We start from the raw sequence: 22,364 nt of genomic DNA on the forward strand, positions 1-22,364 counted from the left end.
TTTGTAAATCGAAAATGGCCCTAAGACGGCAAGTGTGATATATTGAAACGTCATGAAATGCGGGATAAAAACAGGAAGCCGATATATATTTTCTGCTCACGTTTCATCCCTTCTTACGTAATGAAGGTCTCAAGGCTGTTTCCGGAATTAATCGGAAGAATATGAACGGTGACTTCCGGATCAGTTTATTCTCTAAATTTCAACGACAAAACATTACTCGACCGTAGCATAAACACAAATAGGGCATGTTTTGAGATCATCGACACAGGTATTATAATGTAAACGCAGTGGGACCAATGTCTATTTAAAAAGAACGATAAATGTGACGGTGTGCAAAATTCAAACTGACGAAAAAGTAACGCCAGACACCGAAGCAAAACACGCAAGGTGCGGTATGGCGTTATGAGCTAAGAAATGTACGCGAAAGATCGCAGTGCCGCAAAATTGTTTCTTGACACTTCGAAGTGCTTATGGCGGGAAATGAAAAAGCTTCACAGATGAATACAGTTCGCTTGGCGCGATTTTACTAATCACATTCCGACACGTGAACCTAAAATATTTATAGCAACCACTGTGTCAAATGATCTGTCGACTCGCTGGGATAAACTCAGCAGAACGGTAAAGAAAAAGGCGATTGACGAATAGAAAGATTCGCTCGACAACCTGAACGAATCGATCAATTCATAATTACCAGAATGAAGTCTTCGCGTATTGATCCAAGACCAGGGACAAAATTCGAAGGAAGAACTAGAACTTCTCCACAAACCCTGCTAGATCCTCTTCCGTTGGATCGCTGCTGTCTTAAACCGCTTTCCTTCATATTTAATCCTTGTGCGTTAAAGCGTTCGACGAGATCGTTATGCATCTGTTTGGCACGAATTTCGTTTCGGTTGAAGCACAACAGCCCCACAAATTGTTGGTGGTTTAAATTATTGATGCGATGCAGTCCGATGAACAAAACAATGAAATACCTGTCACAGTATTTAATTCCCACCGGTGCCAAAGAAACTTAAGTCTCAGAGGAGCTCATGTTAATGATGTCAAGCCTACATCGAGGATCATTAATCCGGTGTGTCGTGAAAATAAGACCGCACCGAAGTTTCGTAACACCACGTGTGCTGTGAATATTAATCTCTGGTGCGAAAAACCGTGACTGATCTAGAATATTTATGCAAGCATTCTTGTGTGATAAAGATCGAGAAGAAGTTCAGACAACTTACGAGAATCTAATTACATGGTGAAATGACTCATTAACGATGTTCGTAATTTGCATGACAGGAGGACCCCGAAGATTTTTAACAAACAACTAAATAATCGTGATACTAAAATCGAGGAGCAGTCATATGTTTTTCACACTTAATTCACGTGCTAAAAGCATAGGTAAGTGAAATTTGCCATATGAAAGGCATGTGAAAAATTTTATCTTTCCATACCGTGTTTTCGCGTGTTTTCATGCTAGTTCATAGACAACGTGTGAGAAACTTGGACTCAAGCGTGCGCTTTATAGCCTTGATGGCTATTTGTAACTGATTTTATCTAAAATCGGGCCTCCTACGGAGTGTCTGAGTAAAAAGCTCATGGCTTATCACTTTCAACAAAAATGAAAAAATAAGTTTGATTTCATTTTCATTTTTTTACGGAGAGGCTGAATTTGAACACACTAAGACTTCAAGAGTGAAAATATATTTTTAGCACACCACCTACAAGTCTAGGTACCCATAAGTAAGAGTACATTGACAATAAATGCTGCCGATTATTAAAGAGCGAATAATTTGTAACTTATCTCATCTTATCTCGTGAAAAGAGTCAGGGGGGTCTAGTTCCAACTGTTTGTAGCGGCACTTCATATCTTAGCAACAAATGGATACTAAGTCTACTCCTACTGACCTCCCCCCTGAAAATACTCCAACCAACCTGTGCTTCCTCGAGCTGTTTTCTAACCGTCTCAGGATCTGTGCTGATTGGTTGTTGAGCAGAAACACGCTCTTCAGCTTCAGGTAACCAGGCTTCTATGTCGGCGAGTGATCCTTGGAAGACGCGCGCGTGTTTCACGTCCTCCTCAAGGTTGATTTTGCGGGCGTTCAGCTTTTCGATGAGCTCTTTCTGTTTCTGGTCCGCCTGTGACACTTCAGCCTTAACTTGGGCTGCGTGAGGCGTCTTCTCGTCAACTTGCTGCATCAGAAGTGACAGGTTGTCATTCACTTCATTCAGTTCAGGCTCCTGTTCTTCAAGGACTGAAAGCAAAGCCTAAAGATCAAAGAACAAAGTTTTAGAGAGCAGACGCTTTCTCTGTTTTCTGTCTCACTTGACAAAAGGCCGAGGAAGGAATCAGTTCTACAAAACCTTATTTGCTCTTTACAAACGGAAAAATATCTTTTCGAGTAGAAAGTTCTTTATTGATCCTTCCCATGGTGCATGGCGAGTAGGCAAACGTTCTTGCGATATTTGTTCCATAGCTCCCTTTTGACAGTCAAAAACCCAGCCGCGAAATTCGTCAGTTGAAAAGAGAATATAAACTTAGATAGAAGGGGTTACATGGGAATGTGTAATGGGTAGAAGGAAAAATAACTGATAAGATCCAGTGAATAAAAGTCAAAGTAAAAAATAAACTTATCAGTCCATTAAACATTCTGGGACTGAATAAAATAAGTTTGATATCACAACCCTCAGAGCGCAAATTTCTGAATATTTGGCAAATTCACGAAACCCAATTGATTATTATAATAGGATTCAATGAGATTTCAGAACACGTCTCACAGATTGATACCGTGAATGTTTTACCAGGCAAACTTCATTACCTCAATTTTCCTGAGCTCTTCTTCTCCTTTTTCAGCGTCGGTGAGGTTGGCCAGCGGCGCATCAACTAGTGCTTCTGCTTCGTCCAGTTTCTCCTCAATCGGCTGAAGCTGATTGGTCAGTTGCTCAAGCAACGTAGCCACGCTCTCCAAATGTTGTTGTCGAACCGTCAGATTCGCTGTTAGCACCTGCCATCTCTTGTTGGCATCCTTGCATTCAGCTTGGACAACCTGTATGTCATCACACAGGTCTCCCAGCTCGCGAGCAGAATCATTAACAGCGTCGACTTCAGGCTTGTGCTCCTCGAGTTGCTGCACCAAAGTAGCCAAGGTTTTCCTCTCTTTTGCGATACTCTTCTCGTCGCAGGAAACTGGCTCAAGGGAATCGACCCAGGTTTCAGAGTCACTCATCCAGGGAAGAACCGATTGCAGTGAGTCATGATAACATTTTGCTACAACTACAACTTCATCAATTTTTGATTTCCGATCATCAACCTTGCCCTTCACCGCATTCCAACGAGAGACAAGATCATCCAATCTCTCCTTAAGTTCATCTTTCTCCTCTCCCGGCTCAAGACTCGCAAAAATGTCCTCACCGTTCCTAGAAATCCTTTCGTACACAGGCTCAAGTTGTCTTACATCGGCAACAGCGTGTTCAATGTCTTCGCTCTGCTCGCGTAACACGTCATACTGAGAAGACACAGGTGTCATTTTGGCCACATCATCTTCCAACTTTGCCAGCTTCTCAGCAAAATCATCCAGTGTTTCTTGGAATTCTTGCGACTGTAAAACGGCCTCTTGCAGTTTCTTTTGTTGGTCATCAACTTTGGCTGAGAGGAGATCCAGTGAGGTTGTTGCTTTATATACTTTACTATTGACCTCCATTACAATTGCCGGTTCATTTTCACAGCATTCCACCAACCGCTGCCCAGCATCATCCGCGGACTCGAGGACGTATTTTTGCTTCACAATGTTTTCCTGAATTTTCTCAATTTCATCCAACTGGCTCTTCACAGCACTCGGATTAGTTCTTGTAACATGAAAGGTCTCGATCACGATGGTTATCTCCTCAGTCCAAGTTATCAAAACTTCGTATTTTTCCGTAAACTCTATTATATACACGATGATTTTCTCAAGCTGTGTTTTGCGTTCTCTGCCTCGTGCCAGAGCAGTTGTGTATGAATCTCCAACTTTACCTAACTGCTGCTTCAACATCACGGCATCGACGGAATCGGGATTCATTCCTTGAAGTAACTTCTCTCCAAGTTCTTGCATCTCTTTGTGACGAGGTTCACATTGTTCCAAATCATCCACGACTTGTTGAACTTTTGCAAGTTCTTCCCTGCTCTTACTGACGTCGAGATCGGTCGGTGTTTGGCATTCAAGCGATGTTTCAGCCTTCTGTACAACTTCTTCAACAGCTCCCAAGGCATCTCGGTATTTATCCACAGTATCCTTGGCGGTTTGTAGGTCAGTTTCCTTTGTCTCCATGTCCTTGAAAAGTTCGTCCCAGCGTCTGTTTAAGTCCTTAATTTGCACCTCTACAAAATAGCTGTTATCTTTACATTTGTCCATGAGTGAGTCAGCGGTGTTATTCAATGATTTGTGGTCCGGCTGATGACTCTCTATAGCCTCTTTAAGATCCTCGAACACTTTTTGTTGTTGAGTCAGTTCTTCTGGACTCACAGATTCGGTGTTGACGGCGGCAAGTTTTCTTTCCGTCTCGGAAAGCCAAGAGTCAAACGCTTGTGCTCCAGTATGGAACGATTTCGCATCGGGAATCACAGAAGAAATACTTTCCTCACGTTCCGAGGCCTTTCTTTTAGCATCCTTCCATTTCTCTTTAAGATCGTCCAACTTCTTTCGTACAGCGTCTCGGTCTTTTCCAGGATCCGATGTCTCCAAAACCTTATCCCCTACAGCTAAAAGTTTATCTAAAACTGGCTGCATCTGAGCGATGTTTTCACTGAACTCTTCTGTTTCGTCCTTTTGGCGTCTTGTTGTTGGATAATCCGGAGAAATCGGCTCTTGGCTTTGAAGGATGTCGTCGAGAGTCCCTAAACGAGCAATGAAATCGTCGTACACTTCTTGGAATTCTTGAGATTGCATCATGGCGTCATGCAATCGAAGACTTCTCTGTTCCAACTTTGCACTGAGTTTATCAAGTGGTTGGCGAGCTTTCTCCATGTTGTTTTGAATGTCTGCTACAGCGTCAGGATTCTGCATACTGTCCTCGATCAGCCGCTGACCTGTCTCTTCCACAACGCACAGGCGCACCAAATATCTCTTCACCCCATCATGCAGGGCTTCGGTCTCTCTGATTTGCTCCTTGATATTTTCCGGTTCTGAACTTACAGGTTCAAGGGCTTCAACAGTTTCGACAGTTTCTGGCAGCCACTGTTCTATTTCTGCCAGTGATGAATTGAACTGCAATGTATCCTCAAGCGCTTTCTCCAGTTCCTTTTGTCTGTCGCTGAGTCTGGTAGGCAAGTCTTTAAATTTGCCGTTAGTGCTTACCAGTTGTTCCTTTACACTCAGGGTGGACGGCGCGTCGTCTTCAGCTTGTTGCAAAAGCTGCTGACCAGACTGATTCAGCTGCTTTATATCTCCTTTCCTTTCATCCAGAGTAGATACCAGGGCCTTTATCTGCTCCAGTTCTTGTTGGATTTTGTCAGCGTCAGTTCCCGCTGGCTTATGGGAAGCCAAAGCGTCTTCTGCTTGAGTAAAAGCCTCTTGTACAGGCTGCAAGGCACTCTGGTACTTCTCAAAAGCCTCTTTGGCTTCTTCAACTTTGATTTTTTTCTCCAGCACCGCAGTCTGTAATGCGTCCCAGCGGCTCTTAAGCTCGTTGAAATCTGCTTTGATCACATCACCATCCGCTTGACACACGTCCGTAAGAGTGCTGGCCGACTCGTTCAACTCATCGAAGTCTAAATTATGCGACTCTATTTCAGAAGCAAGTCCATCAAGTTCTACAAGCCTTTCATCCAATTCGTTATCGTCACATGAAACAGGATAGATCTTGCTTACTTTCTTCTCTGCGTCCTGGAGCCACTCCCTGAAGTTTGTCGCCCTCTGGTCATACTTCTGAGAAGCTTCATGAACCACCTGAACACGCTTCTGCATGTCAGCTGTTTTCTCCTTGATCTCATTCCACCGCGTTTCCATCTGTTCTAGTTTTTCCTTCTGCGCGTCCTTCTCGTCGCCTGCTTCCATTCTTTCCAACATGCCATGCCCATCTTCCAAGATCTTATCGAACACAGGTTGCTTCCTCGTGATGTTGTCGCTGACACTTCGCTGGATGTGTTCTTTTTGCTCGCTTACGATTTCCAGGATGGCAGAAATTGGCCTGAACTTGTTCACTTCATCTTCCATCTCTTCAAGTTTGGTAACGAACTCATCCAACATCACATCATAGACCTGAATCTGAAGCAGGATGTTCTGTAAAATAGCATGGCGTTGTTCGATTCTGGCATCCAAGCGATCCAACTGAACACGAACCTTGGTTAGTTTCCCTTGTACATCAGCAACCACCAAAGGATTATCACCACTGTTGTCTATGATCACCTTACCAAGGTCATTCGTACGATCCAATGCGGCACGTTGCTTGGCTATCTCGTTTTGCAAGTTCTGTTATATCAAATTGAAGAGGAAAAACCAGTAGATAACTTTGTCACAAACGAAACACAAAGCGTAAACAAGACCTAACATTTAGTCACAAACAACGTAACGTAGACAAAATCACAATATTAGGTTCACTTCTGTTTTCATTAAAAGCCAACAATGTCAAATAAGTTACCAGTTTCATATGAGTTAACAATTTAATAAGCTTGCCACTGGTTGATGTCTCTCTGTCCAATCATAGAGTACGTAGTTTTCGGTCCGTTGCCTAATTCTACAAACATTCCCCCTTCCACTATTTACCTCAGTCTGTTCCAGACGTTTGTGCACAACCTTCGGATTAGTACTGATAGGCTCTTGCATAGCTGTGCTCTCAGAGACTTCCGTGACCCACAGCTCCAGCTCTCTGATTTGCTTTTGGAACACTGAACTATCCTGGATGATTCTCTCCAGCTGCTCTTGTTGTTCTGTGAGCTGGTTCTTAAGGTCCGCGTACTTCTCTGGGATCTCTCTAACTTCCTGTTTGAGTGATGAGACTTCTGGAGATGCAGAATCTGAGTTTAGAACCAGATTCTGGCCGAGTCTCTGTGCCTGTTTCATATCAGCTTCACGCGTGGCCATCAGGTTGAGCAACGCCTGTAAACAGTTTCGTCATAAGACCAAAATTAAATCATTACAACGACCAATCAATAACGGAACGCAACGCAAAAGAACGTACGAAAATTTTTCGTAAGTAAATGTATTTGGCCTAAATCAAAAGTCCTGCATATGATAGATTTAAAAGGTGACACGAGATTTCTGGACCTATCAAAAGTTGACCAAGAATCGATAGTTCAATCAGAAATACTTTCTGAACTTAACTGATGAAAAACCAATATGGGCAGACTGCAAGTTGATCCTTAAACCCCTGTGTTACAAGCTGTTCATCACATTTCCTGAAATCTGTTTGTAGCGAAGTTGCCAGGCTTGTAAAGGATGAGTTGCTTAACGTTACTCGCACAGCTTTACTAATCGTCCACGAAACTCGCAAATCTTTCAACATTTTCCGCATTAAAAAGGGCGCCGAGAAAAAAAAGTAGATATTGAAAAATGAAAACCAACCTTTGTGTTGTTCAGTTCTTGTTTAGCTCTTTCAATGTTCGAACCAATTGCCTCTGCCGGTACTATAGCCTCTTCTGCCCATGCGTACAGAGCGCGCACAGGTCTCTGGGCCTTCTGATACTCCTCTGCAATGTCCTTGACATTGTTAATTTGGTCTGACCTGTCCTTAAGGCGGAAAGAAACGCTTTCCCACATCTTGATAACGTACTGCAATTGCGCCTCGACAACATACACATCATCTGGCTGGCGTTTGATCACATCAGAGGAAATCTCTTTCACGGTCTCAAATTCTGGCTTGTGTAATTCAAGATCTTTGTTCAGAGCTTCTACCTGCTGGAGCTGTTTAGCTATCATCTTCGGATCACATGAAACAGGGCTCTGTGATGAGATCTTGTTATCAAGGTCTGTCAACCACGCGACAAAGTCCTCCATGTTATCGTGGTAGTCATGAAGGACTGGGGCTCGCTCTTCAATTTCTGTTTCTCTAGCGCTAACTTTATCTTTGACGTCACCCCACTTAGCCTTCATATCTTCGAATCTTGTTTGTAATGCATCGCGGTCTGGGCTGGGCTCAGCGTTCTCCAACACATTTTCCACGCGGGAAATTAGCTCGTTAGCTAGTTCGTCTAAATCTTTGACGTCATCTTTCATGATCTGTAAAAGGAATTCGCATTTAGCAACTAACTGTGTTGAAAATTGTGACGAGAATGTTCAAACTTTTAGGCAAAAATTTTGATTTTTATTGAACATCAAATTCTCACAACTGATTCCCATGGAAATGTGTGGTAGCTAGAGGGAAGAATTAACTATAAGAACTTGGGAGTTAAAGGGTTAAAAGAGAAACTTCCTTCCAGAAGTAACAGGGGACGTTTTCGTCCTTCCCTTTCTTTATGCCTGCACATGAACTTTCAATTCAAATTTCAGTCGAGGTCATGGAACTCAAATGTGCTATAATATAAAATATAAGGAACTAGGTTGGTTCTGGACGTAAGGAAACTTGAACAATTGATAAATCTGTGAAGCCGCATCTTTTAGCGATACAATTTAAATCTTGAGAATGCTTTGTAAAAAAAATCTGACTGATCTCTACCTCAAACTGCCGTTCTTGCTCCTTTAGTGTATCACGGACCACAGAGATTGGCCTCATGCCAGCAAGCTGCTCTTCAATCCTACTCAAGTCATCGACAAACTCAGCGAAGGTTACCTCGACGCTCTGACTCGCGATGACTGCGCTCTGCAGTCGAGAATGTCTCTGATCAATATAAGCGGTCACGCGATCCATCTTGGCATGGCATCCACTTAGAATGGTCACCACATCAATCACCATGTCTTCGTCTTCTTTGCTATGTTCCATCATCCACTCTCCTTCTGTTTGCGCACTCTTCAGAAGATATGTCTTTTCTTGTATTTCACGCTGCAGTTCCTCCGCTTCAGCCAACTGCTTTCTCAGTTTCTCCGGTTCGGTGCTGACTGGTTCTAGGTCTTCAACGGTCGCACTGAAGGTTTCAAACCAGTTTTCTAGCTGTTCGATGTTTTCCCTGAAGGTCACAAGGTGCTGGTTGTGCTTCTCCAGCTGCGCTCGTCTTCGCTGTAAATGATCTCTTGTCACATGGAATCGTGTATACAAGGCATCTACTTGGTTTCTGATAATGGCGGCATCTGGGGCATCATCTTCCAAGAGGTCTAAGAGCTCCATTCCTACACTTTGAACCACTACCAACTCTTCTTCTTGATCAGCGAAAGCATCAAGTAACTCCTGGATCAAGGCTAGTTCCTCGGCAATTTTGTCGGCGTCCATTAAAGGTGTTTTGTAGGCGGACACGACAACGCCCTGCACAACCAGCTCCTCAACAGCGTGTCTGCGGAAGTTGAAGTTTTCTAAAACCTGTTTGATCTTCTCAAGTTTATTTGCTTTCTCTAGGAGGATGCCTTGAAGCGCAACATACCGATTCCGTACGTCCTGTACTTTTGCATTCACGATGTTGGCGTCTGCTGGGTTGAATTCCAATAACGAGCGCGCGATCTGATCTAATTCAATGAGAGCGCTCTCCTTTTCATGCAGGTCACTCTCCATCTCTTTCAGTAACTCTTCGTACTTCTGAGGACCCTTTCTGTCACATGGAACATACTTCAGCAGAGCTGTATTCTTTTCGGCGGTTATCAACCAGGACAAGAAGCTATGCAAGCTCTCTCCATAATCCTGCGCCGCAGGGTCTATCCGGTCTAGCAAAGTCTTACGGTCAGTGGTGTTCTTTTGAACATTGTCCCATCTGCTTTGAATTTGGGCCATTCTTTGCTCTACTCTTTCACGCTCTTTACCAGGCTCCGTCGCTTGAAGGACATCATCTGCTGACTTCTTTAAGGCGGCCAACACAAGCTCATGTTGCTGTACGTCTTCATTGACAGGCTGTTAAAAAAGACAAATAATACCAATGTAAGTAACGTAAAAGCAACTGTACACATCAGATGGTATTGGATTATGAGCCAAGTCTACTTCTTTGAACGTCTTCTGACGCAGTAAGATGCAAATGATGATTGCCTGTAACAAATATCAGCGCAGAAAGGAACAGGGATCTACTATCTCTCTTTTAGAGGAACACGACGTGTTAAACTGATCTTCAGTTCCATTACAACGCAGAAGATGATGGCGAAAGTATGGAGGAATCGATCAACCATGAGGTATATTTTGATTTGGTTCAAAATCTTACCACGTGATCCTTTTTAAGTTCCCGGATGGAGTCTGTGTCTGACGTCACAGGAGGTTGAGACGCAAGCCTGTCTTCCACACCATTAAGCCAGATGAGGAAGTCATTTGAAGCAGCCTTGAACTCCTTGGATTGCATTAGCGCGCACTTCAAAGCGTTTTGCCTTTCGTTATTAACAGCCATGAGCTCGTCTATGGCTTCTTTAGAAACTCTAACTCTGGCCTTCAGTTCTTCCTTCGCTAGAGGTTCTGAGTCACAGTTTGCAGCCAACCAATCAGCGGCTTCCTGAGCGCCGTCAAGTGAGACCCGCTCGTCAACAAGAGAGGACTGCAACTGCTCAGCTTGTTGAAGTTGTTCTTGGACCACTTCTGGTTCGGTACTGATGGGTGGCAGACTGGCAATCTCTTCTTTAACCTTCGGAATGAACCTTTCAACATTCTTAGTGTTTGTCGTGTAGACAACAATGTGACGGACAACTCTCTCCATGAAGTCTTCCCGTTCGTGTAACTTGATTTCCAGGGTGTTGTACTTTTGACGCATGACTGCCACGTTTTCCTGCCATTCAGGTGAGCCAGTCTTTTCTGTTAAAGCTTTTCCGCTATTTTCAAGATCTTTCAAATCCGGTCGTCGATTTTTAAGGAGCACAATAGATTTCTGGAAGGAAAACATACAAAAAGACTCAAACACGTAACTCCGAGGTGGCAGGAAAACTTACGTTTATTGTTAGCTTATTAGTCATCCTTCATCACCAGAAACTCTTATCAATTAGAAACAGCAAGGAACACCTGTAAAAGTTTCCACTTTTCCAGGCTTATGGCTGAGCGAGCTTAAGCCCTTATCGATAACACTGCATTGCGTTAGGCGTCACAAAAACTGACCTGCTATTTCGTGCAAAGAGAGTTAGCTACACTGTATAGAGTGGAGCAAAATCGTTTCATTTCTCTACACTGTGCCAGCGGCGTGGCAGGACACTAAGTTCATGAGAGATTCAAACACCAACTCTCCGACGAATCAATACTAACGCAACTTTTTATCTATTCCCTTAAGAAAGGTATCCATCAAACGCAAAATTGTTCATTAACAAGTTGTGATTATTTTCAGGTTTATATAGGAACACTATAGCTCCTTTAAATTCTTGTTCCTCTCAGCTCAAATGCGACTTCGGTGACCGCTGTTTTTTTTTTTTACCAGAGAATTATCATAAAACCAGCATAACGTGATTTATCTTTTAGTAAGCATTGAAGAATCTATAATAATGATAATAATCTATAATAAGCTTCAGAGTCACTTTAAATTAACGCAATATCATGAAAGCTCTAAGCCTACAGAGCAGATTTTTCACAACTTTTCAAAGAAGGAACTTGCCAGAAACTAACAAAATATTCGACCTGAATATCCACTATTTCTATCTCTTACCTTAACTTCTGCAAGATCCTGCTTAGCTTTATTCTGATCCAAGACCAAGATATACTCAACATACACAATCTGTTCAAGCTCTATGAGTGTTTTCTTCACGACATTAAGCACCAGCTGATGTCGATGGACATCTTCTTGTACGTTCTCTAAAGTCCGGAGGCGTTCGCCAACAGTGGCACACAATTCATTCCATCGCTTATCAACGGATGCGATCTCCTCTTCTAAAACTGACAAATCAGCTGTCACCTCCTTGTCATTGCATATGTCCGTATGGCGAGTGGATGTTTCTGTGAATGTCTGATGTTCTGACATGTGTAGCAGAATTTCATGTTGTAAAGTCTGTTGAAAACGAAACAAATATACTATTCAAAGTGCAGTTCTGAATGATATAGGCATGAAACTAAAATCAAGAACAGTACCAGCCCAATAAATTGGTCTGATAAGTTTGTTTCATCGCCAGTTTGCTAAATATAGGGTTAATCACTTCTGGTATACAAAAGCATCACAAACACTTCGCAGATAAGGTTAAATAACGCATAGAACATTCTCGTTCAACTTTCCTTTAACATCACTAGATTTGTTGAACGATAATGTCGCCTGTATTATTACTTAACCTCAAATATTTCGATAGAAATAAAATACGTGAAAACTTTTTAAGCCGAAAACGCTTGGCGATATCAATGATCGTGGATATCGCACCATGTGATCCTCCACAATTGTGTCATGAACCATTAAATCTCAAGATCTGACACCCAATTCTCCTTTCTAGCTGCTTTACACCTGCTAGGAATGTGCTTTAGAGAATTGAGCATTGCATCGAAAAACAAAACCCAGATGATAAGTTAGTCTGTAATCGTCACATCTTTCAGTACGTTATAAAGGAGATAAAAATTTGAGAAGAACCAATATGTCGATCACAGCAGTAAGAGCTTTGAAGTATTCAGTTCAGTCTAAAAACCAAACTTACCTCTAACAGCTCAATTTGTTGTGTAGTACTCTCTTCATCTTCCGGGATCTTTTCGCAACTTTTCAAACGCTCCTCTGATTCTGCTAACCAGTTTGTGAAGGGTTCAAAACTGTTGACATATTTGCTTGCAGAAGGTTCTACGTTCTTCAGCTTCTGGTTTCGTTGACTGATATTTTCAGAGAGTTGGTTCCAGCGAGTATCAAGATCTTCAAGCTTCTGTTGCAGATTGTCTTTCTCACGTCCAGGTTTCATACTGTCCAGCATTGCTTTTCCTTTTTCCATAACGTGTTCGTGAACTGGCATGTGCTGTTCAACATCTTTTTCAAGCACCTAAAGAGATGCAAGAAAAGAAATCAATGGCTACCCTAGAACTCTTCCACGACAGGCAAATTAATTATCCTGGGAAATATAAAGGGGGAGGGGGGAGGGGGGAGGGGGGAGAGGGTGTTTTCCTAATACCTGTACCTGAACAGCTAAAACAAAAAGACGTCAAGGAGGTAAAATATAACAGAAAGAAAGGGCACTACTAGGGCTCAGAACGATTTGGACAGCTCAGTGGCTAACTTGAAACCATGAACCGGAACCAATTGCGCTCCATTTACATTATAACTTATGATTCCACTCGTAAGATTATAAGAGAGGGCTGAGCGAGCCCTTGCACCTTTCATATTTCTGTTCATTCCCCACTGCATATCTTTAATGCGCATAATTTCACGCATGATTTGCTGCGCACACATCGAAAAAAAGGCCTTTTTGAATTATGGTGGAAGTTTTTAGAGAGCATTACCTCGTTAAAGAGTATGGTCCCTTTTTTAATCTTTGAAATGACAAATAACCTCTTTTTTTTCCTTATAAACGAGCGTGGAGACCTTGTGAGTTACTAAGACAATTACAAAAACCAGTGGGCAAAGCCTGACAGAGGAATGAGCTTAAGTAATTTACCTGCAGCTTGTCTTGTTGGTCGACAATGACCTTGTGTCTGGCTGACACCGGTCCTTGAAGGTTCAAAAGGTTTTCAGTAGCCGCTAGCCAGCCACCGAACTCATCCAAGGAATCTTTAAGCTCCTGACTTTGCAGCAGTGCCGTCTGAAACTCGGTCTGTCGTGCGTCGAGGAGCGAAATAAGCTCGTTCATCGGTGGCTCCACTTTTTGCAACTGTTCGTCCAGGTCTTTGTTGATGGTAGGGTCTTCACCACTGAGCTCTTTGATTTTGTCCGCTAAAGCCTTAGTGTTGTCTAATGACGTTTCATTCGCTTGCACTTCATCTCTTACATTCTGTAGATACCACAAAATAAAGAAACGTTTGCCACTCTGTTACAAATGCATTACTTACTTACATTTGTTTTCATGGCTGCTGACACACATCACTGTGGTTCGGGTCTTTCAATCTACAGATCCAAAAGCTATTTCTCCTAGCCCTTTATCAAAAAGTTCTTGGTTGGCTAGCCTTGTTGTTAAATCAAGGCAATCTCCGTTTGCAAAACATTTTCATCTACCTTATCTACAGTCTGCACGACATTTCTGTACTATAGGTGTGACTGAGAAGATTTCCTTTCCTATCACTACTGGAAGTTCAATAGTTCTTAAACAAAACAACGACGCACTTCCCCTCAGGAAGAGATAGAGAGAGTCAATAACGACAAAATGCAAACACACTATAAAAGACAAACCTGGAGCTTGTCCAGCTCTTTTCTAATCGTCTCAGGGTCACCGCCAGTGAGATCTAATGACTTTACCCGTTCCGCTCCCTCTGGCAACCACTTTTCGACCTTCTCAATCTGTTCCAGGAATTCTCCATACAACTGCAGGCTCTTCTCAACTTTCGAGCGTCGAAGCCTGAGACTGGACCTGAGATCACGTTGCTTGTGAGTGACTTTAGCCACTTCCGTCTGTACCTCGGTACCAGGCTCCGACTGAATGTCCATGACTCGCAAAAGCTGCTGGCTTGACTTCCTCATCAGGCGTACTTGTTTACCGCTCTCTTCCATTTCTTTGATCATCGTCTATGCATTTGTGGGAAGGAGTTAAAAAAATTGTTTTAGTTGTTTTTTCTATGCTTCAGTTCAACCTAACCAGAAATAATTTGGTTTTACTTTTTGGCAGCATTAATTTCTCAGGTTCCACTCTTTTGACTCCGTTCTAAGTCACCAATGAACGTAAAAATACCACGAAAATGAGCCAATAGTTTAAGTCATGCAGTTATAACAGCTTTACAGCGAAATGGGCATATTGAATACATTTCAATTACAATATGAGGTGGAAAGGTTGCAAAAATTACGAGACGTTTTCGACTCCTGTAGTCATCATCACAATGATGGAGTATACATATAAAATAAACTGAAAAATAATGACGGAAATGACTCCGAAACTGAATTTTTAATATCTCCCTTAAAACAATAAGTCTACGCTAACAGGTGCACGGCCCAACCATAGCTAAGGTCACCCTCCACCCTTCCCTCCTCCTAGGGATTCATCAGTTTTCCCTGAAATTATTTTTAGATTACATTATACTACTCCTCAGAGGGAAGAGGCACTACGAGTGTCTTAGGAAAGTGCCTTGCCCAACAGGTGTGGACCCTGGACCTTTCTACCCGTAGCCCAGTGCGGTCAGCAATAGGCCACCGTGTCTGTCTGGAATGGGTTAAAACGTTTTCCAGTCGTATCTCACTCACATCCACTTTGCCAAGTTCATCTTCGCCTTTGTTTAAATCGACCGGGGCCTGAGCCTCCACGGAGGACTCAACCTGAAAGAACACCTCTTGAACAGGCTCTAGCTGTGCCTTGTAAGCTTCTAGATGTTCCTGGGCACTCTTCAAGTCCTGCTCACGTGACTGAAGTCTCTCCAGTAGGTCTAGCATGGGTGTTTGGACTTCAGCTAGTGACTTGTTGATGTCATGAGTGGCCTTTAGGTCGTCTTTCCTTTCAGAGCAGATGGTTGTCGCAGCTACCTCGGCTGATGATAAAACGCCAACCTGGGCATTGGCCTCGGCTTGGAGCTCCTTGATAAACGATAACAGAAAATAATGAGTCACTTGCAGAGGTTTAAGGAGAAAGACGCTTTTTTCATCACCAAAGGCTTACGTAAAGGTATCGCACAAAAGACCAACTGAAAAGTTATATTACTTGTAAAATCGTATCGAAAAATCCAGCGCGGCATTGCTTCAGCTTAACTTCGGTAAAGGAACAGTACAATTTTTTTTTCACACTTTAGGGAGTTTGCTTGTTTTAACTTCGAGTTACGGTAGGCAATTTAATCGTCATTCGGATTTGCCATAAGCCGACCAACTAGATTTGTGTTTAGTTTTGATTTTAAGATAATGAATCGACATACGCTCTGAGTGAACTTACTTGCACTTCTTTCAGCTGCTTTGTAATAACCTCTGCATCGTTATGAATAGGTCCCAAGCTGTCGAGTTCCTTGAATGCGCCATCCAAGTACACTCTCAATTCCCCGGTGGCTGTCACAAACGTAGTCAATTCCTTCAGAATTCTCTCAAGTTTCACCATCCTTTCATTAGCATCTCTCCGTAGAGCGATGCACCGCTGAGTGAGCGCAGACAACCGTTGTTTGACAGGCATCAGATCCAAGTGAGCTTTGCCTTCGTCTTTAAGTTGTTCACTCAGTGATTCAAGCTGGGATTCCAACTCAGAGATTTCGCCTTGGATAGCCTGCGCATGGAAATGCATGAGGGACTATCAGTTTTTTCACAAAAAAATTGCCTGGCGGTTTTTCTAGTTTATGATGTTAACGAGCGACGCACGAAAGGGGGGGGATTGTAAGGTTAGGGGGGATGGTTCAGTGGAACTCAAATACAAGAAGGACTTCAAACTACCTTCTCCTTGACCTTTTTGAATTTATTATGAGAAACCACTTGGTTTTCATGGGGTTTACCAAGAGCTTGCTTACCTGCATAAGTAACCCACACATTTATAGTCGTGTATATCATCTCCCCAAACTACTCAACAGAATTCTGTACCTTAACAGTCGCAAGCTTTTTCTTTCCAACGTCAATATTTACTCCTTCGTAATCACAATCCTCCATTTTTCTCGCCACTCTTTTAAGTTCGTTTTCAACTGGTAGCAGCAAGCCTCTATACTTCTTCGCCACCTGCGAAGCTTCCGCTACTTGACGCCGTCTCTCCTGATAGAACTGGTTTACCTGGCTCCATCTGTCAATCATTTCTTTGACGTCATCCTTTATTTGCATCACTCCTTCGGTGACGGACAGATCTTCGCAGCTTTCAAGCAGGTCATCTGAACTGTCCACAAGAGAGCGGTAGATTGGGCGATGTCCTTCTATATCCTCCTGTAAGAACTGCTGCAAGTACTGTTCAAATGAAAGTAAAGTTTTAGTTCTATATAATAATCCTTTATATCCCAAGATCTGATTGTTAATTCTCCCCTCTGAGGAACATTAACTTATGCCCCATTCACACCAAAGCTTAAACATGTTTAAAAGTTGTTTTGTTAAACACAGTTTAATTTTTTTTTCTTCATAGAAACTATTTAACCGAATATTTTTGACTTGAATGTAGCACATTGGAAATACAAGTTAGCTAGTACTTGAATCCAATGGAAAATCAAGTTTTTCAGTTCTCTGTTTATAATTTTCATTCAATGAAAACCAGTTTAACAAAACATGTTTTGCTGGTGTGAATGGGGTATTAGATTCACAAGTCGACTAGTCTAGTTAATCCTTTAACTCCTATGAGTGACCAAGACAGAATTTCTCCTTACAAAATCAATACAATACCAAGCAGACAAGTGATGAGAATAAAAATATCAATTAGGGGATTATAAGTCGATCCAATTCCGAATTCTCCAAACTAACATCACAAGAACTATTTGGCAGACAGTAAGGAGAATTACTGATGAGATCTTGGGAGTTAAAGGGTTGAATCAAGATAATTTGGTTTTATCAACTGAGTTGATAATATCAACTAGCCACCGTTAAGAGATCCCAAAGCTGACTCTTCAAGGTGGCCAATTTACATCAACAACTCAGTTGTCATAACCAAATAATCTTGTACTTCCCCCCTCCCCCTCTCCCTCTCCCTCCCCCTCTCCCCCTCTCCCTCCCCCTCTCCCTCCCCCTCTCCCTCCCCCTCTCCCCCTCTCCCTCTCCCTCTCCCTCCCCCTCTCCCCCTCTCCCTCTCCCCCTCTCCCTCTCCCCCTCTCCCCCTCTCCCCCTCCCCAAACGAAACTTACTCCCTTTCCTTCTTTAGCCCTTTAATCATCTGAGGAAATGTTGAGTTGCTCTTTTCGTATTACCCGAAATCATTTATGCGACGTCAGATTGACAGTTGTCCCGAGTTAACTGCACAAAACCAATATGCTGACATTTAAATCCCCAGAGTACATGGGGAAAAGATTAGGGGCAATAAGCACTTCAGATGAAAAAATGTACGTTTTACAGAATTTTCACCCATTTACCTTAAGAAATGTTTGCTCCCTTATCAGCGCATGTTTTTCACAAACAATCATGGCGTTACAATCTGCAACCATCTGTTCGGTCTCTGTTAGCCATGGAAGTAAATCACTGACTGAATCAGAGTATTTCTGAGCCAGTGGTACAATTTCCTCGAGTTCCTCCTGCCTTTCTGTTGTACTGTAAAACACTTCCGTCCACCGGCTTTCGACGTCATTCAGGTCCTTTTGAAGAGCTTCACGGTTTGGGCCTGGGGCAGTCTTTTCCAGGACCTCGCGACCGAGTTTGAGAAGTTCGTTGAACACAACCTCTCTCAAGGTGATCTCAAGGTACAGACCCTTAAAATAACAAAACATAGTAGATAAATGGGATGTTCTGGATGCGAGATAAAATGTATGATATTGCAGCATATTGGGCATGACGCATAGACGTAACAAACATTTTTCGCAAAAGAAAACAAATGCCCCATATAAGAACCAATAGCATGAAACTTTTTCAACCAGGAGAAAGAGTGGTCAGTGCTAATGAACATCCTCACTTTTACTTTTTATTCATAATTACCTCATGATCTTCTTTCTGTCGTTGAACCACCTCGTAAATGGCACTGATGGGCTCTAGCTGAGCAACGCTCCTTTCAAATTCATTCAGATTGTTTTGAGCTTCACTCAGTGACAGTTGAAAGTCTTGACTATTAATGACTATGTTTTGCAGACGGGCTTGTCTTTGTAGCACAACAGAGTGTAGGCGTTCAAAGGGCTCTTCCACCGCGCTGAACTTCTCTCTTAGTTCAGCAACAAGAGTAGGATCATCTTTTTCTGCTACTATGAGGTAATCAGTGATTTCTTCGAGCACGTCAAGCTTTGCGCGGTATTTCTGGAATTCGTCATTAAGACCCTGAAAGCAAAAACAAAGATTGCGATGGGTTTAATGTCGACTGCAAAAATGCTCCCGCAAAACTGGTATCAGATAACTTCAAATAGGGATCATTAGGGGACACTTTTCGTAGTCCTGAGAGTGTTACCTTAGTGTTAGCCAGTTGTGCTTTGGCCTCGTCGCTGTCTTCACTGATGGGTAATAATCCGCTGATCGTTTCTGACATTCCTTCCAGCCACTTCTCGATTTCGCGATGCACCTCCATGAACAGAATTAGCTTCTCCACGTGTTTTGTCAATCGAACCTGTACACAAAAAATATACAGTAAGCTTCTTTTTGTTGTTGTTTTTTTGTTAGAGAATTGCACCTTATTATAGATATTATGGGATGTTGTTTGTTGTGCAGAGTAAACGTTCGCACCATTTTATGATTTGCCTTTCACGCAGCACCCATAAATGTCCACAGTTGACCAATATCAAAAGCTACAAACTACAAAGTACAAAGGTGAGAATGCAATGCAGAAACGTGTTTTTAAACCGTACCTTTTGGCGTTTTAACTTGTTGACGTTCATCTCATATTTCTGAGACACAGTGGCCAGTTCTTCAGCTAAATCCACAGCTTGTTCGACCCGTGGAGGGCCTGACATTTCGACCACCTCCAGATCAGCTTTCTGTTCCTCAAGAGTGCTTAGAAGTTCCTGGGAGTGGAAAACATTTACGTGTCAGAAAGGAGGCTGTTTTTCAGTGGAAGTCGAATATCATCAAGGTTTGGAGCGGTTTGTCTTCACTCCACGCCGTGATTGGTCCAGAAAACTTTTCCTTCTTTTAAATATATCAGGTTAACTTAACCTTGTAACCTCTTAGAGTGACTATTACCTAATTTCTCCCCACACTACCACCCCTAAATCACACATTAAGGTAACAAGAACAAAGGAAATGAACACCAATGAAGGATGCTCTCGACTGTTAAATAAATTCTTCTTGTCAGCGTCTAGGGAAATGTATAAGGAACACTAAAGGGAATGTGCATACTGGATATGCAAACTGTCTACTTCTAGTTCTGATTGAATCCTTTTGACATTTATCTTTGTTCTCAATGGCTTTTGTGATAACCTCGGGTTCAGTTTCAGGTTCAGTTTGCAAAACCAATAACACTATCGAGTTGACTACTTGTTTTGCGTTACTGAATTGTTCCTTAACGTTTTAAGTAATTTTGTTTTGAACGTCACTTGTAAAAAAGAGAAAATGTCACCAGACTCAACCTACCTCAACTTTCACTAGTTCTTCTTTGCCCTTTTCCACGTTCAACCCAATAGCGGGCTCAGACTCAAGATAACTGTCAACTGCGATAAACGTCAACTCGACAGGTTCCAGAGCCTTTTGGTATGGTTCAATACTCTGTTCAGCAACCCGGGTCTGCTTCTCTAAATCAAAGTTTGCCCTGGAGAGCTTATCGTAGCGCGTATTAGCATCTTGAACTTCATCTATAATGTGTGACGTGTCTACAGTGAGAGAGCTGTTCTCACAAAAATCAATAAGGGCCTTTGAAGCCATGTTTAACATTTGATGAACACCCTTGTGGTTCTCCACTCCTTCTACGAATGCCTGAAATAAAATTAATGAAACGTTAAAATCCTAATGAAGAAAAAAAAATTAAAGGATGAAGTCATTTTTTAAAACGTTGGTATCCAATATCTAAATAATTTCGGGTTTCAAATGCGATTTCAGTCTCTTTTTCTCCAAATAAATTGCCAGTGGTTTGAACTACAAAAAATAAGTGGGAAATAGAACTCTTTTCTGCTTCAAAACTCAAACTGCTTTAGACCGACAGACCGACCAGCCGAAAAACGGACCGACAGACTGATTAATTGACCGACTGACAAAATTATTGAGTGAATGACTGACCCACTGATTCACTGACCGACCGCGCGACCAAATTACCTACTGACTCACTGAATAATGACCGACGTTGGCTAACCTTACCGGAAAAACTAAAGTAACTCTCCCTCTCTACCGAAAAAGTCGAACGCCACCACGTCACCGAACGACTATCGTCAAATGTATGTTACCTGTGCTTCAGCTTTGTGACGAGCAGCACTCTCATCGTCACGTGGTACTTTCTTCAGTGACACCACTTTTTCTTCTGCGCCTTCCAAATAAAGAGTAAACGCCTGAAAAACCTCACTGTATTGCTCTGCTAGAGGCTGGAGTGAGTCTAAAGTTTGCTTTCTTTGGGTGGATTTTTCCGTCACGGCAGCGAAGCGACGGTCGATGTCTGCAAGCTTGTACTTGAATATGTCACGCTCTGGCCCGTTTGGCATAGATGCCATTGCATGGTTGGCGTCACTATCAACCTGTTGGATCACTGGCTGTTCACTGGCAATCTCTTTACATAACACCTGCAGAAATAAAAAGGCATTGGTCGGATTGATATTTAAGCATCTCTTTCTTCACTTGTCCAACGGTTTATGCGCCACACTTCAGAGTGAGGGATTTGAGTGCCTTGCTCGTCTCCACCCGAGAGTACAAATAGTATTGGCCACTTGTCAGAGAGACCTGCTGAAACTTGCTGGGAGTAAAACGAAGACTTCTTCTTTTACATCAGTGTCGCAATAACCACCTTATGCTATGCACAGATATTGGAAATAAACAAAGGCATTTACAAAGTAACTAATAATACCCCACCTCTTGATCTTGTTTCTGTCTGTTGACTTTCCCAGGCTGCACTACGATGGGTTCCTGTCGATTCAGTGTCTTCTCCATTTCCACCAACCAACGAATGACGTCAGCAAGCGACGCGTCAAGCTCCTGGGACTGAACAAGCTTCACCTGAAGTTGGCCAACTCTCTCCACCACCGCAGCGGAAAGTATTTCGTAAGCCTTTTGTAATGGGTCCAGTTTGGTGGCGACCACATCGTCTATAGTCTGTTCCTCAGGACATACTTCAACAAGTCTGTGACCACAGTCTTCAGCGGATATTAACAGTGGTTTCTTTTCCTCTAAAGTGTCATGCAAATCCTGTAGCATGGAAGGAAAAATTTGCAAATTTATTTAATTTTTCGATTACTTATGCAGCAAACGGGTTTCCGTCTCACCATCAAAATGACCCAGGGTCTATTTGAGGCTTTAGTTACTTTCCGGTTCGAAGAAAAACTTTCAAACAAGCTCCAGAGCAAAACGTAAAGGACCGGTCTAAGATGGTTTTCATAAAATACTCAAAATTCTTTGGAGAAATTGACCGAACAGAAAACGACAGACATCATTTCAGTATGTGCTAGACAAATATAAACAATTCAAAATTCTTGCCTCAGCTTCCTTCAGTTGTTTTTTGATTCCACCCAGATTAGAGGAAATAGGCTCGAACTGCTGAACTGCGGCTGAAACTTTGGGCAGCCAGGCTTCAAATTCAAAAATAGCAGTCTGGAAATCCTCTGCATTCTCGATCACCTACAAGTTG

At 42.5% G+C, this 22,364-nt stretch overlaps 1 protein-coding gene across 7 annotated transcripts in view; it reads right to left on the reverse strand.

The window, feature by feature from the left end:
- Positions 1-22,364, reverse strand: part of LOC113676135 (uncharacterized) — a 116,275-nt gene that overhangs the window by 25,721 nt on the left and 68,190 nt on the right. For all 7 annotated transcript variants that reach the window (XM_089189857.1, XM_089189856.1, XM_089189853.1 and 4 more), the window contains 21 exons: positions 22,214-22,354; positions 21,593-21,925; positions 20,977-21,306; positions 20,174-20,512; positions 19,450-19,605; positions 19,056-19,211; positions 18,596-18,928; positions 18,040-18,372; positions 16,583-16,933; positions 15,954-16,274; positions 15,278-15,604; positions 14,276-14,608; positions 13,548-13,880; positions 12,606-12,935; positions 11,639-11,977; positions 10,226-10,876; positions 8,608-9,924; positions 7,518-8,171; positions 6,720-7,052; positions 2,799-6,425; positions 1,915-2,247 (listed from right to left, as the gene is read on the reverse strand). In XM_089189857.1, the coding sequence (XP_089045983.1) occupies positions 1,915-2,247; positions 2,799-6,425; positions 6,720-7,052; positions 7,518-8,171; positions 8,608-9,924; positions 10,226-10,876; positions 11,639-11,977; positions 12,606-12,935; positions 13,548-13,880; positions 14,276-14,608; positions 15,278-15,604; positions 15,954-16,274; positions 16,583-16,933; positions 18,040-18,372; positions 18,596-18,928; positions 19,056-19,211; positions 19,450-19,605; positions 20,174-20,512; positions 20,977-21,306; positions 21,593-21,925; positions 22,214-22,354 (11,370 nt within the window). The remainder of the gene's footprint in view (positions 1-1,914; positions 2,248-2,798; positions 6,426-6,719; positions 7,053-7,517; positions 8,172-8,607; positions 9,925-10,225; positions 10,877-11,638; positions 11,978-12,605; positions 12,936-13,547; positions 13,881-14,275; positions 14,609-15,277; positions 15,605-15,953; positions 16,275-16,582; positions 16,934-18,039; positions 18,373-18,595; positions 18,929-19,055; positions 19,212-19,449; positions 19,606-20,173; positions 20,513-20,976; positions 21,307-21,592; positions 21,926-22,213; positions 22,355-22,364) is intronic.

The sequence above is a fragment of the Pocillopora damicornis genome, chromosome 12 (assembly GCF_964200805.1).
Source record: "Pocillopora damicornis chromosome 12, jaPocDami1.2, whole genome shotgun sequence".
Lineage (NCBI taxonomy): Eukaryota > Metazoa > Cnidaria > Anthozoa > Scleractinia > Pocilloporidae > Pocillopora > Pocillopora damicornis.